This window comes from Helicoverpa zea, chromosome 1 (assembly GCF_022581195.2).
Source record: "Helicoverpa zea isolate HzStark_Cry1AcR chromosome 1, ilHelZeax1.1, whole genome shotgun sequence".
NCBI classification, from domain to species: Eukaryota; Metazoa; Arthropoda; class Insecta; order Lepidoptera; family Noctuidae; genus Helicoverpa; species Helicoverpa zea.
The window spans coordinates 6,534,200-6,550,250 of NC_061452.1; the positions used below are offsets into that span (position 1 = coordinate 6,534,200).

At 36.1% G+C, this 16,051-nt stretch overlaps 1 protein-coding gene across 1 annotated transcript in view; it reads right to left on the bottom strand.

The window, feature by feature from the left end:
* Nucleotides 1-16,051, bottom strand: part of LOC124631231 (lachesin-like) — an 84,211-nt gene that overhangs the window by 2,798 nt on the left and 65,362 nt on the right. Inside the window, exons 3-5 of the mRNA XM_047165494.1 lie at nucleotides 11,617-11,723; nucleotides 9,158-9,343; nucleotides 5,783-5,975 (exon numbers count right to left, since the gene is read on the bottom strand). Coding sequence (XP_047021450.1) covers nucleotides 5,783-5,975; nucleotides 9,158-9,343; nucleotides 11,617-11,723 — 486 coding nt within the window. The remainder of the gene's footprint in view (nucleotides 1-5,782; nucleotides 5,976-9,157; nucleotides 9,344-11,616; nucleotides 11,724-16,051) is intronic.

A 16,051-nucleotide genomic window follows, 5' to 3' on the forward strand; every position in this document is an offset into this window, starting at 1 on the left:
ATTGGATTCATCTTAAATCCTAGAAAAAAAAAGTGAGAATGTTTGTTCTTCAACTACATTCAATATTGGGGTCTAGCTTTAAACATAGAAAACTTTTTATCTGGTGACGGAAAGAAGTTATTTTTATTTTATTTACGTTATTATAATGTCTAAATCTAAAAACAGATTAATTTTTCAGACCTACAGATTCAAAATAGTTCCAAACCGCGGTGTAATAACTTTACGCTCGATATTTGTTTGCTAGTACTAATAACATTCTACTGCCAGCCAGAATTTGATTATTGGGTTAAAGTTTGGCAAATGTTGAAATGAACACAACATTAACTTCACGTTCAACTCAATTCGTCTGTTCGTGCGTCAAATATTATAGTGAAAAGTGGTGGTTAGATTTTGGTGTCATACCGCTTCCACACTAGCGGGTTTTGTCGCATCCGTATGATATTTTGTATCCGTTTTTTTACCTGTCGCGCGATCAGGTATCACCGATTGTACCGCTAGTAGTCAATTATTTGTTATTGTCCGTATACTTGCGACACCGCCCGTACGATCCGAGAGTTGACGCACGGAAAAACCGAGAAAATCCAAGGTATGTCCAGATGTTTACTGCGTGTTTTATGAAGCGAATCTTATCCGCTAAATCATTATGCTATTGTAAAATTATTAATAAAACCCACAGCCGTTTAGTGTGACTATAAAAGCGCTGAATAACCCCATTATTGTACCTACACAGAATTTATGTCTTGTTCGTTGGAAATTCTTAAAATGTGCAGTAAAATTTAATTACATTAATCGTCCAGCTTTGTGCTAAAGCGGTAACCATTGCTGGAAATATATTGCACTATTCAAGTACGACTTTACAAGATAAAATGCTAGTTTATTTGCCGAGTTTTTTTGTTTTCACTAACATACTTTAATAAGCTTGATTTGTATGTGAATAAATTCTGGTGCATAACTGTGAGTTTGCGAAATTACCAATTGTTTGTAAAATGTAAAGGCAACTGGAGTGTGCTGATGTTTGTCAAGTCAAACTGCGAACTACGAACTATGAAATCTCGGTGAAGCCTATAACTTCTAGGTGACGTCTAAAAGACTATATGAGTAGGTATAAATACGTTATTCGCAAGCTGAAGTGCGAATAAGCCGAATCAGCAAGCTGAAGTGGCAGTGGGCTGGCCATATTAGCCGAAGAACCGATAACCGTTGGGGTAAACGAGTTCTAGAGTGGAGACCACGCCTCGGCAAACGTAGTGTAGGACGTCCTCAGGCACGGTGGAGTGATGACTTGCGCAAGACGGCTGGCAGGAACTGGATGCGAGAAGCCGAAAATCGATCTCAGTGGCGTGCACTTAGAGAGGCCTATGTCCAGCAGTGGACTGCGATAGGCTGATGATGATAAATACGTTATTTAGCTATACAGGAACATAATCATAAGATGATAATTAAACTTAAAACAGCCTATTTACAACAAAATGTTACTAGGTATCATTTAAACAGGCCATATAATTAGGCACCTGTGTGCACTAGTATGTAGCACCACAAAAAACTCTTTTAATTACTAACCTGCAACAGAACTCGTCATTCAAAAAGCAACACGACCGTAAATTAGTAACTATCCCATACACACTCAATAAATTATTCAAACGTTATTCACCATTCGTACAGTGAGACCTAGAAGTGTATTCAACGGCAGAACTCTACTAATTACGACAAACTTTAAACAATACTGGACGCGAAACTCATCCCGAGAATAGTCGCCGCGCGCCTCATTGTAGACCCACAAATGCGGTCACACCGACTTTCGTATTATACATATTCAGAAAAACAATGGCGTCCTTGCTCCATTCAAATAAACTAAGACAAATGAAATATTTTTTCCAGCTATTTAACGAATAGTTTTCGGCTTTATTAATTTTGTAGCGTTTTGTTTTTTGCGACGTTGATTTATGAAGTACTTTTAGCTGGGAGGATGACAATGGACATAATGAGATCCATGTTTACCCACATTATAACTACAGACGTGAACATGTTTCAACCAATTATATAGGTAGTGACATTGCCTTTTACACTGCCCAAAACTCAGACGCACTTCTGCATTCGGATCAACCTAGATTAGACATTCTCGTATAGGAATTCTGCGATGAAAAGGCTAACAAACAAAATGTTCCACTTAGCTGAAAGTGAACTGAAGATTTGATTTCAACTGTTTAGTAGTAACGAAGCCTTTACCAACCATAAAGTAACAAGCAAACTCTTTACAATATTAATACAGATTATTACCTACATATTTCTCTTTTAAAGGATAATACATAGTCTAGAATATTATTTTGAGTCACTAGGTTTCGTCTGCTTTCCATTCTTAATGATACGAAAATAGGAAAAATCCTATATATATGTACGTAGATACCTAATACTAAAGATCGGATTGAATAATGGAACTCTTTTCATATCAAAATAGCTTACAAATAATATTCGATAAGCCTGAGATAGAATAAATAGAAATACTACGAATTGTCTCGAAAGTATGAGAAAAATGTAGTGCTTTCTGAATTTAATCAATAAGTATATTTTTACCTGAATGCGTCAGAAATAAAGTTTTATTTTAATTCAGTTGCTTGAAAAAATGGATTTTTAACTCTCGTAAACAATAATACTTGGTGTCAGCAAGTAGGTGTAGATATTGAAATTAATAGGACACAATGGTACTTTACTTTGGTGTAGGTAAGGTTTGGTGCTGCTTCGGATTTCAGGTCACTGTTTACTTATTAGAAATTAAAAAAAAAAAAACTTTCTCAACCCATAGATAATTCGACCAACCATTGAAAGGGTTTTAATTTTCACCTGACATGATTTAATGTTTCAAGCTTTTAGTAACAATCTCTAGTTACCTAATTAAATTAGGAACCCTATGCTAATAAAACTAAAAACTAGCATCAATACAATGAAATCCGTCGGTATTTCACATCAATATTTTTTAGCTTAGTCTTCGCCATAGCCAATCACTTACCTAACTTTTGCGCCATATTTTTTTTAAAGGTACCGTATTGTACGCAGGCTGAGGTTTTTAGTGAAGAAAAAGTTTTATAAAAAGTACTTACTTTTTACTGATTAAGAATTGGTTTGACGCGCTATTGTAATTTTTGCTTGTGTTTTGGTCATTTCTTTTATAATATACGTAGGCAATAATAGCATCTATCGAAACCATTGCAAAATGGCTTTTTAAATCATTCTCATAAACAAATCAAAACAAAACACTACGACAAACCCTAAAATATTCACAAAAAATACAATAAATAACTGATGAACAGACTTCATAAAGAATTTAAACTGTTTATATTATGAAACTGCAAACCACAATCAGATTGCAACCACGAACTGCGGTATTTTTCTATCCGATAACTCTAACCGCTAACAATATTGTGACGTTCATTTATCAAAGGTTTTTACTAGCAGAACTAACCTATGAAATTGTTGAACAGATACAATTTTACAATACAAAAACAAAAGAAGTATGGATGGCGAGATAGCTGTGAAGGTACTTTTATTTGTTTTGGCTAAAAAATACTATAGAAAGTCTATGTTTTTTTTTTTTGTGTGAGATATTTTTTTTTATGTACGTGAACGTTTTCAATCTATGTATTGTAGCGTTGATTTTTTTAATAGCGTCATTTTAAGGTCTTATCTTTACACTTAGCTAGCTAATTAAATTTTTCATAGTTTTAAGTATTTTTTATTTTTCATTAACAGATAACTAAGGCTAGACGGCATGCAAGAATATTTAAGCGAATCAGTTCAATGTTCTGGTAGCATACAAGTGTACACGTAATTCCAGTAGAAACAAGCATTCAATCACTATTTGCGGGTAGCGTGCTCAATGTTGATTTTATCGTTGCCTTATTTCGTTGTTTGAGGGGTCTCGGATTGCCTTCTACACCGGTAATTTGTGAAACAATACCTCCTCCCTCGGAATTTACAAATTTACCCTAAGCATTGTAATAATAACGTTTACTATGAAATTTTGTAGTCGCCTTTAGCGATTTAATCAAGTCTCAAATTTGATCTTTGGTTAATTATTTTGTTTAATTGTTCACGATCAAGGTTGAAATTCGGTTCAATTTAACTTTTGTGAATTGAACTTTTGAGCGTAAGGTAGCCATTATATTTTATATTGATTCACTGAAATATGGAATTGTTTAAAATATTCGCTTTGTAATTTTATCGCGTTTGTCGGAAAACCAAATTACGGTGTACCACACATTGGATATTATGTATTTAGGGGGAGCACAGAATTGTCGCTCTGTTATTATTATCCACTAATGTACGTACATTCTTGGTAAGTGCGGCTCGCGTGACCGATGCCCAATGTACCCCGTGTTTATTGCAATTTACAGGTTATTACAGTCTGCTATTATTGTGAAGGGTGGGTTTTTACGGTCACCCTGTAGGCAGTGTTGGCTACATCCATCAAGTGATCTCGTGTATTGAAGTCCCAAACACAGAGTAATCTACTTTTTTTATGATAATGGAAATGATATAGATATGATCTGTACTAGAAGAACCAAAACATGCGAATTATGAGGAAGTATTTAAATAGCTATTGTGCCAAAAATTAAATTATAAATTTAAAAAAACCCCCGACCCAAAAAAAGTACGCAATAATTATGACAAAAGGTTAAAAACGCTAAACCCTATAAAAAGCAAAAAATAACTTTTAACACTACGTAAACTAAATTTTGTCGTGTCGGGGGACCGCTCTAATTCATTACTTTAGATACGTGTTTTTTTTTTTAAACGAATGTTGTAATTAGGTAGGTATCATTTGATTTATGTAAGTATTTATGAAGGTAAAAAGCGGTCCCCCGACACGTCAAAATTTAGTTTACGTAGTGTTAAAAGTTATTTTTTGCTTTTTATAGGGTTTAGCGTTTTTAACCTTTTGTCATAATTATTGCGTACTTTTTTTGGGTCGGGGGTTTTTTTAAATTTATAATTTAATTTTATTTCATGCTTTTTAAAGGAGCTCCTTAATTTTTCCTTTAATTTATTTTATCTTAAGATGGGGTCGCTATATGCGATCTCGGCCAAAGGGAGCTGTTTAACAATCCTCATGACAAACTGGCTCTGGGAGAATTGCACAGATTGAGAAACAATAAAGATTAACCTTTGGACATTCTAGATTTTCAGCAAAAATATAAATCGGTTTATCCGTTTCATTTCGGCATTTCAGGGTTTCATCCGCCACATCCCATTTCCAGCATCAGGTTCTCGTCAATCAGAAACATGAAGAGAACTCGTCAAGACAAATTCAACGAGCCCAAACTCGATGGGTTTACTAAAAGGCAGTTCAGGGTTACGTCTCCTACCTTCGTGCCCTAACAGCAGACTAGCTCAGTGGTTCCAAAAGACATTAGTGTTTCAAATTTCAGATCCCACATATACTTGCAAGTAACTGAGCGTGTAACATTCCTATCACATCTAGCAAACGAGCTGATGACCTTGAAGACCTGAACCGATTTCCACCAAACATAGCTAAGAACACTCCCGACTGACATACCTTTTAAACAAAAAAAACCGCATTACAATCGGATCATCCGTTTGGGAGCTACGATGCCACATACACACACACACACACACACACACACACACAGACACGTCAAACTTATAACACCCCGTCGTTTTTGCGTCGGGGGTTAAAAAATAACATCAGCATCCAATACCCACTCTGAAATACAATACCGACTATTTACGGAAACAAAGTCGAGTAAATCATTTCCATTCAACATACCTTTGCTTTTCGCTCCAGTTTGGTCCCGTACCACAATGTCCATTCCATCTTCTCTTTTCCACATGACCCTCGGAGGCGGTACTCCTCGGGCCTTGCAGGATACTCTGGCCGTTCCACCTTCGGGAACCATCGTGTCTCCCGAAGTCTCTTCGGGGATGAAGTCGGGTGGTATCACTACGTCTAGGAAGCCCATCTGAGGAATTGAGAAGCATAATTAGAAAGAGTTGAGTTTTTGAAACGTTGACAGATTGCAGAAGGCTAGGGATAGGAATTGACTGTTGTGAAATTGTTATTTCCTAAAGTTATTACAGCTAAACGGCTGAAATGATTGAGATAGGTAATTTTAGGCTTGATAAAAGGTTCTTATCTGGGTGCCGAAAGTAAGTAGAAACAGGCGAAACTGCTGGTATTACCACAGTTAGGCAGGATCATTTACGCGTAATAAAAGCTCATAATTTCAGGCTCTGTTTAAATCCGAATATAATCCATGACCATTCTGATTTAATCCACAAGCTGGGCACTACAGATTATAACGAAAATACTGTTTATTTAATTATGATAATTAGTTTAGCAATCCGTATTAGGACTTGGATACAAACTGCTCATATTTAAAACTCAAAATAACTTAATCGTGCTTTTATTCAGATATTGTAGCAATCATTTTAAATTATAGTTTTTAAAAACATTTTTGTTTATTATATGAACATAGCTTCAGATCGGATAACACACTAAAATCAATAGCCCATCACAAGTGTAAACAGAATCATTTAATTATCGAGAAACCTAACATAGTTCACATTGTTGATTAAATTAAATCTGAATTGTGCGGTTTTCCGATCGCCGATGAGAAAATATTTACTCCAAATTGCTAAGCGGGATGCTCTAATCACATTTTGGTACTAAATTGATGTCTTTTCAGATTAATGTCCGGTGTACTGAACAAGCAACGACGGAAAATAAACAGAAGTGGCAATTAAAATGGAAGCTTCTGTATAATAACGGTGTTACAGCACTTTTTGATGCAAAAACCTTTGTATTGAAGGAGATCCATCGGAAATATTATAATTTTCAACAGATTTATTCCGAGTCCAGCAGATTAATAAGAGCGAAGAATTATTTGAATTGAAATAAGTTTTAGCGTTTCGTTCGTTTAATAAGTTTGTCGGATGGCGTTAAATGTTCGAAACATTGCGCCGCGGGATGAAATAAAATGCTTCAATTAATTAATTTGTTTGAGTGCTATGGAATAGTTAATATTCTTTGTCTGTGGACAGAATTGCGCTGTCATATTATCAACCACTTTTTAAATATTTGGTCTCATCTTATGAACGAACTTAAGCACCTTGAATTTGATGAGAACATTTTGAGGTAAACGATTACTAACTGTTCACCAAAACTATGTATATATCTGGTGTCTCACTATAACAAAACCTATTATAGTTCGGCCATTCAGAGAATGCGTTCCTGACACGTCGCGATTGAACTGACGACGTAACTACATTCATTGATTATTGATATAATAATGTTGTTTTAATGCTCCTCAATTGTTAAAACGGTAAACAACCAGCAAAAATATTTTTATCGTAACTGCAACGCAAGTAAATCGCTGTTAGTATCGTTCAATCGCGACGTGTCAGGAACGCATTCTCTGAATGGCCGAACTATAGGTATCAACATTCGAAAATACAGCATCGAAATCTAAATAAGCATAATCACACAACCCTTTCACGGTAATAGAGATCCGTGGTGAATCAATCAGCGTATTGAATGCTACCGATGTGTCTACGTCACGCGGCCACTGATGCCCAACGGCAGGTCAGGGTACACGTTAAGAATTTTATTAGTAACCAGGGAACTTTCCCACTATTTCTCCTTTCTATATTTGGAGGTAAAAGTATTATTGTAACGATATTGCTAGCTTCGATTTCGAAGGTTTGTTGTGAGAGTATTTTGGTTTTAAGCTATCGTGCGATTGGCTTCAATGGAGGTTTGTGTTTTAATGCATATAAAGACATATTGTGTGTATATTTATAATAAGGATGCTTAGGGTCTCAGCACACATATGGGATCGGAAAGGGATCGTCACCGTATCGCCTCGAGCCGTTCAGAATGGTTTGTATTAAACTCCCTACTGCAACGCACACTAATCGGAATAATAACGTAATCGCCTCGCCTCGGAACAGGCTCCGAACTTGAATTCCCGCGCTTACGGCTCATCGTCCCCGCGCTTACGTTTCTCCGTCTCCGCGCTTACGTCTCTCCGTACCCGAGCTCACATCTCTTCGTCCACCCTTTCCCCTTTCCCCTCCCGCGACTTGCCTGCTAAAGACGCCGCCATTCGCAAGGAGTATTTCATTCGTGTTGCGCGTCAGCCAGGGGGCGGCGAGGCGTAAGCGCGGTGTCGCCTAGCCGTAGCCGAGTTGACGTACAGGCGCTGCTGATAGGCTTTCGTTACGTGCATACGGTAGGTTGACGCCTGGTTGACAGCGAGGCGAAAGGCGCTACGGTTACGATCCCTTTCCGATCCCATATGTGTGCTGAGACCTTTATGTTCAACTTATAGTTTTCTGTAAGATCAAACAGTATTGGCCATGTCCAAGTGATATACTTAGAAAAAAAATACTTCGAAGACCAAGTAAGCTTTTCATCACGCCCCGGCCATTTTAAGGGTTTGTTCTGTCCAGTTTCAGTACATAACATTTTTCGTATTCAATTTAGGCCTTACTGATAACCAACTGTTCACAAACCATAACCGTTCTCATTAATAACGTTTTCGCCTACTTCAAAAGTAGTTAAAAATGCATGAGTACAATGCAGGGCACTACCGCATAAGTTGCAATTTATGTCAGTATATTGGTTAAAGTGCAACTCGGCGCGTGACGCATTCTCGTTAAATCGTTCCTGAAATTCAGTGCACCGCAGTCCATTACTTTGTAACAAGGATCTCGGTTGTGGTTCATTCAAAAAAGATGCTCGAATTTTACGCACCAAGTTGTAGTGATGAGATATATCCAGCTTTTAAAATTTTACTTTTCCTAACTTGATGATAACAGCGCTTTTATACTGGTAGTTTTAAACGTCACCTTTGCACTGCTAGTACTCAATTGTTTACTATCCTTACAAACCGATCGATGTCACACGGAAAAACCGAACGGATTTAAGAATGTGAAGAAGTGTATTTAAGTTTACTCGATTCCCAGGATAACTTGATTTTGTATGATTTTATACAACTATTGCTAGTATGCAAGCGCTGCAAGAGATTAGTCTCATTTCTAAAATTATCGCGTCTTTTGTATTCAGCGCGTCCATTATAAAACAGGAGAGAAGAAATAGATACAAGGTAGAGCAATTTATTTGACGATATTGGTATCTCACCTGACTCTTCATAGGATCAGTATTAATCTGACACATGTATTGCCCTCTATCCTCTTCTTGCACGTTCTTGATATGCAGGTACCAAGTGGAGTGGTCACTATGGGAGACTGATACCCGAGGGTTGTGAGTGATCACGTGCTCGTGGATAGCCTGGATCGCCTTCGTGTCTGCCTTCACCCAGCCCACCTGGAAGAGTACAGATTTTAGAAGGTTCTAGAAATAAAAGGAGTCATTATGTCCATTCCAAAAATGGGTTCATGAATGTGTGATGGATAGCTCAGTCCCTATCTATCCACATCACAAGCAATACCATTTAGTTTTTCTTTTTAAAGTAAATGAGCGACACAACTTCATGGCTAAGTATTATAAAAATGGTTTTCCAAATAAACTGTAATTTATATTGAGAAATTACTCTTCCGTTTTGTTAAATAAATAAAAAATGTCGTATAAAATATATTTAATCTGTAAAATGATGTGGTGTAAATTATTTTATGTGAAGTTTACTTTATATTTTACGAAAATTCCCCTTTACAGTTAAGTCAGTTTTAATCAATCACTTTATGGACTGAAAAATCATTAATATGTACATTATTTCCATTTCGATTATAAAAAAAAATCACACAAAGAAGTTTATTTCAATGTTAAGAACTTCATTTGAATACACGTGTTACAAGAGTACCTACTACGGTACCTAATCTCTATCTACCTACCATTAATTTCCTAAAAGCGAGGTCTTTTAACCTTAACAACACTTCAAAACTCATTGCGTTGAATAATGTAAATCAGCAAAGTAAATTAATTAAATACATTAAGTAGGTTGTTCTGCCTTTTACAAGAGAGAGGCCTACCAAAACAATTGAAAGACGCTTCCGAAGCTCCGGAGTCGATTTGACTCCGTTGTATACTTCTATTTTTAAAAATACTTTGAAAAACGAACAGGTTTTTGGTACAGACTTTTTTACCAGCTTAATTTCCAGGTCAAGTTAGACATTAAAATAAGGAAAGGGTTCGCTTAAATTATACATAAACAAAACTTATTAATTACGCATGCGGCCTTAGCTAGTAGCTAACCTACATTTCTTTGTAGATATTTTATTTAAGATTTCTGTTTTCTGTTACTTGCTACTGGAGTTTTTTAAAGGATAGTAAAAATATAATGAGTAAGGAAAATAAAATTTACCTTAAGATATAATTCTAATGGAATAATACTAACTTTAGATTGTTGTAAAGTAGCCTAGAAACCCTGGTTCATTGCAATATTTTTTTTTCTCAGTAAACTTTAGAAAATAGGTACTCGTATCCTAGTATATTCTCAGAAGCAATCTGAGTTTAACAATAGCTAATGTATAAGGTGCTCGTTAAAAATATCACAAGAACACCGTTATCCTTGACGAGCTCGTGACACAGGAAACAACATTACAGTAGTGTAAGATCAGACAGAATCGGATGGGATTGATCGGCCCCCTAATTACCCCCAATCGGCTCCCTAACTACTCCCAGTAGGCCCCTGGTAACGCGAGTAAAGGTATCCTTCAGTTTCTATTGTGATACGCTTTATTTTGGCAGCTTATTGATCTAAATTAATCGTTTGAAAATTTATCGATAAAAGTTCAACCTATGCAGGAATGTTACGCTAATTTGGAGAAGCAGGGATGATTACAATCGATCTCAAATGTCTTTGTTAATCGATTCAGCGAAGTTCAATATGAGTTTAATGCAGAATTCAAGTGAAGCAGCAAATCTGATATTCGCTTGTTAAATATAGCGAGCGCTGTATACTTTATAGTGCGGTTAGAACAATTCTGCTCTCTATCTCGGTTCATCGCTAATCTGGTGAAGCAAAACTTTTCGACTTCGTAATTTTACTGTTGCTAGTAGTTTATTCGGCCTAAAACCGACAAGCTAATTCAACTTAACTAACATAATTAATATTCAGCCTCTCGACTTTATTATATACTTGCCGGAGGGAAGGAACAAGCTTTTTGTCTACTCAGACTATTAATATAGATTGTGCGAAGTTATAAAGGCTTGATTTAAACGTATTACTTATTCAGTTTGCTATAGCACGATAGGTAGGCTCGAAGCTAAAATTCACTGAATATGGTATCGATATAATAATTTGAAGTTTGAATCATTTCGCTAATTGATTAAGGGAATTTCGTTGTAGACGATAAACTGAAAACACTTTGAAATTAACATAATTCAAACATTTTTGTTGTAGGTACTAAGTACCTCTTGAATTTACATATATACCTATCGTACGTGTAGGTATGTTTTGCAAGGAGTTAATATATACATATAATTGTTACCGTGGAAGCGTAATAGGATATCTTCTAATTACCTCACACACCATCTAATCATATCATCTAATCACCATTAGATAATGTGATTCATAATAAGTTCAAGCTTATAAATAATCCAGGCTTTACGCTAAGTTAAAAAATAAATAAAATACTTACTCGAAAGTTTCCCAGATTGACAACTATGCACTCAAAAGTGGCGTCTCTTCCTATAGGCACAGTCAGGTTTGTGATGGGCTCACCAAACTCCGGTACTTCCACACCTCCTGGTAACAAAACAAAAATATATGATAAGATACAAAAGACATAATTTTATTGAATAAAATGCTCCCTAACCTTAGTACTTACTCATTGCACACCACAGATATTTTAGGTGAGAGGTTTTCGAGAAAAAAATATAAGGACCATTAGGCACATTTTCGCAATTTCGTCTAAATCTAGTACAAGGCCGCAAACGAATAACCTAGATAGTCTAAAAACAAAGCAGTGCTCACAGTTCCGTATCGTGGTTGATGAGCGTGACGTCACCATTACTTAGCGCCGGTATGTAGGCTTATCACGGACGCGCCTACAAAGTTGCAGCGATACTGTCGCCAACAGTTGCACCTATCTAGGACCTTGCAACAAAGTGTCAACTAACCACTTCAACTTGTTCCGTTATTCGCGGTCCCAACTTCAGAAATGTGAAGTGACACGAATAACTTTGCCAAGTGATAGTAACTGTGTAGACCGCTTGCGCCCGCGATCTTGTTTGGGACAATTGCGCTGGTGGCGTGAATTTCATGCGCCGTGTAAGTGTTTGCTTGATATGTAGGTAACGTGACGATGTGTGGGCTCGTGGTTTAGTTCATAACTTAACTGTACCTATGTTCTTTACCTACGTGAATAATAACTGTTATGGGTATGGATAAGACTGTGACTTAATTAAGTTTAAAAATACCGTTAACCTAGTTATCTTTAGGAATGAGTGAGGGGTACAATATACAAGGTGTTGATTTGCATTTGTGCCATACTTCAGGAGCAGGACATATAATACGTAAATAATCGATTGGAATTACAGTAGACGGGAAATAGCTAATATGCACTGCTTTTTTTGTCATTGTAATGTCGTAGTATTTCAGAAGTAATCCAATTTTATGAATGAAAATTATGAATAATAGTTGCGCATGCTTTGTATTCGCGTTTGTGTGAGGGCGCAGCACGGTTTTAAGGCCAGTAACACACGCGCCAAGTTTAAATACGGCTAGATGACATTGACGGAATTCCGAAAAAAAAAAATAAAAAAAAATTACGTACCAATTTTTTTGTTGATTTGGGTCGAGAATCATTAGCATAATTACGTCCTTGAGTATGGCACGGATGCAAATCAACAGCTTGTATTGAACAAATAATGTCAAATGTCTATAGTTAATGGTATGAAAATTCTATTTTGTATTCTGTTTTGGATACAGCATTATGCTATCAAGGATAATGCTAACATAATATAAATCTTGGAGCCAAACTAAAAGCACGCTTGTGTGAGGATTATTATGTTAGATACCCTGATAATTTTGTCACGAAAATAGCAAAATATTTCGGGATCGAAATAGGGAGCATCCGATCATCACAACCTATTTTGTCACGGTCGAAAGATCCCATCCCGAAACCCAGACTCTAATACAACTACATTCTTTCGTCACGAATATTCATGTGCAAAATTCATACTATAACAATTTCACATTCTCTAAAATATTAACGCTATGTTACACAGTTTTAAGGCTAGCGTAATTTAACATACTATAAATATAAACAAAATTCCACTGTAGTGCAACTTTAGTGGGTAAGTTTCATATGTTTTGTAAATAGCCAGGGCTCCTAAGTGAGAAAATTGCAGTTGGGCTAGAGATACGGTGCGTTAGAGGAAACTAAAAACGATGTTTTGTCACCTTAACGAGCGTCGAGAGGCGGCAAAGTGTGAAAGCTCGCTTGCTAACATTCAAAACATCATTTTGCTTTTTCCATTGCTTATGTTAGTATACTTAGTTTGTGAAAACGAATAGCATTTACCCATCCAGTCCGGCACAAAATAGTCCAAACTTATATAAAGATCAATCGATCGTAAAAATAACAACAGTTTTATGAAAACCTGTTCCTATAAATATTTTAAACAAACTTTATTTCCGCTTCACCGTCTTAATTCAGCGTTTGCTTTTGAAACTAGAGAAGTTTTCCTATTGCTTTACTTTACCAATTTCTTGAGAAAACTGAAGGCAAGAAGTGTATGAGTTAAAAAAACTCTTACTTTTAAAGTACATTTCTCAGTATAACGACAACTATGGCGGGGATGTAACGTTACCGACCGGTCTCGTGGAAGGCAGTAAAAAGTGCCATTTTGCAGCGACAGCGTCCACAATATCGTCACAGACGGGGACGCAGTAAAATGTTTACAAAATATCCTGCTTTTGTTGTGGGTGCCACTAGAAGTGTTGGATATTGCTTTTGTATTACCGTTTTAGCGTAAACTCAGTCGGCCATTTTCCTGCAGCTGCGGTAATCGCTCTATTTTCAGTAACACTTGTACAATCTACTCTCATCTGTAGGAAATCTCTATTCATGTTAGTCGTATTTTAAATTTAAACTTTTCATGATGTATTGCAACGTTATTTTATGGACTTAACAATGGACTATGTGTATGTATTAAACATTTGCTTGAAATGTAGACATGAAGTTGATTTTTGATAGGCGATTTTATGGATTAAAAACATAGGTATTCACTGTTTAATATATTTGGAATAACCTCCTATATTAAAATCGACCATACACATATCGACATAATTAAACTAGCTTCTTATCGTTGCTTAGAAAATTAACTAGAAAAATATGATTCAATTATACGCTCGAGCACCTGATTGAAAAGTCGCCCAAATACATTTCAGTTTCTACAAAATCACTCACAATATCAAAACTTCGTAACTATCTCACACACTCCACATAAGTCATCATATTACAAAACTGTAATAACATTACCTTACAAACTTATTCATAATGATTAGTGCCAAAGTTTTGTCCTAACTTTAATCTTTACAGTCACTTAAGGCCTAATAGAGTTAATAATTTCTGTAATTTTATAACAATCACGCTATGTATAATATATATATGTAACTAGCCGTTTTCCCGCGGTTTCACCTGCGTCACGTGGGAATTACTGCCCGTACCGGGATAAAATATAGCCTATGTTACTCGGAAATAGCGTAGCTTTCCAACAGGGAAAGTTTTTCCAAATCGGTTCAGTAGTTTCGGAGCCTTTAAGGTACAAACAAACAAAAGAATGTTTACCTTTTATTATACCTATTAGTGTAGATAGATATATCTGTTCGATATTAATTACATGGTGTAGTAGTACATACCATGTTAATATCAGAGTATGGACGCCAACACATTGATTAAGGATAATGAGACGCGCTTATAATATTCAATTACAGCTTATGTTGGTATGTTTAGGTTCGGAGTTAAGGAGACCGCTCCTTAAGCTATTCTTTTATATATACGGTTTAGTTGCAGCCTTTTTTTATCGTCCCACTGCTGGGCACAGGCCTCCTCTCACACAAAGAAGGAGAGCTTTTCTATATACTCTATAATGCTAAATATTGCCTATGGCTCCCAGGCTAGGCTATGAACCTAGGATAGGATCGTGTTATATTATCTATTTTTACTATCATATGGAGAAAATGTAAAGAACTTCAAAAAAAAATACTTGTTCTTTATTGGGAAAGTTCAAATTTTTTTTGACGAGGTTTAAACAAATGAAGACACCATGACAAATGCACACAATTGTCGACGATTAGTTTAAATATGGTATACTACTATATACTTTTACAGTACATAAAATGTTTACATTTAAGTCTGTCCAAAGGTTACTTTACGCTTCTAATCGCTGAGCGTCTAAATTAAGTTTCAATATTGACAAAGATAAGGTAGAAACTGAGAGCGTGAGTGGAATCTCAATAGTACGAACTTGATTGGGACCTGATTCGTGCTTCGGGTCGGCTTACATCGTCTAATGGGTTAATCGCCGCCAGCTTTTAGCCGACTGCCTCAGAAGGAAGGTTATGTTTAGCATGTACCTATAGGTAAGTGTCGAAGTCATTAAAAAAAATGGAAAACAACTAAAAAGCTAGCCCTTTGATTGATCAACGGCATTTAGTAACTCGTCTTTATAATTGAATAGTTGAGGTTCACAGTTCATTCAATAGTTGAGGCTCACAACGTTCAATATTGCAGTTAATTGAATAGTCGCCATATAATTGAAGTACTTCAGTTCAGTAGTTCAGAGTTGTAGAACATAGATACCTATAATTATTTATATAGGGTAGCTTCTAGCGTCACATATGCACACAACTACACTGGCCATTAAATACAATGTTTATCACAATTTTACGTACAAATTTTCAACGTCGCAATATCAACGGTGATACGTTCATAAATTCAATGAAATTACCCATCTTTCTGCGCTTCAAAGACGCCATATATTTTCCTGTAGACAGCGTCTTGCCATGTGGACCATCATGCGAATGATAAATCAGTATGGCGAGCAATATCTACTGAAATATCGCGA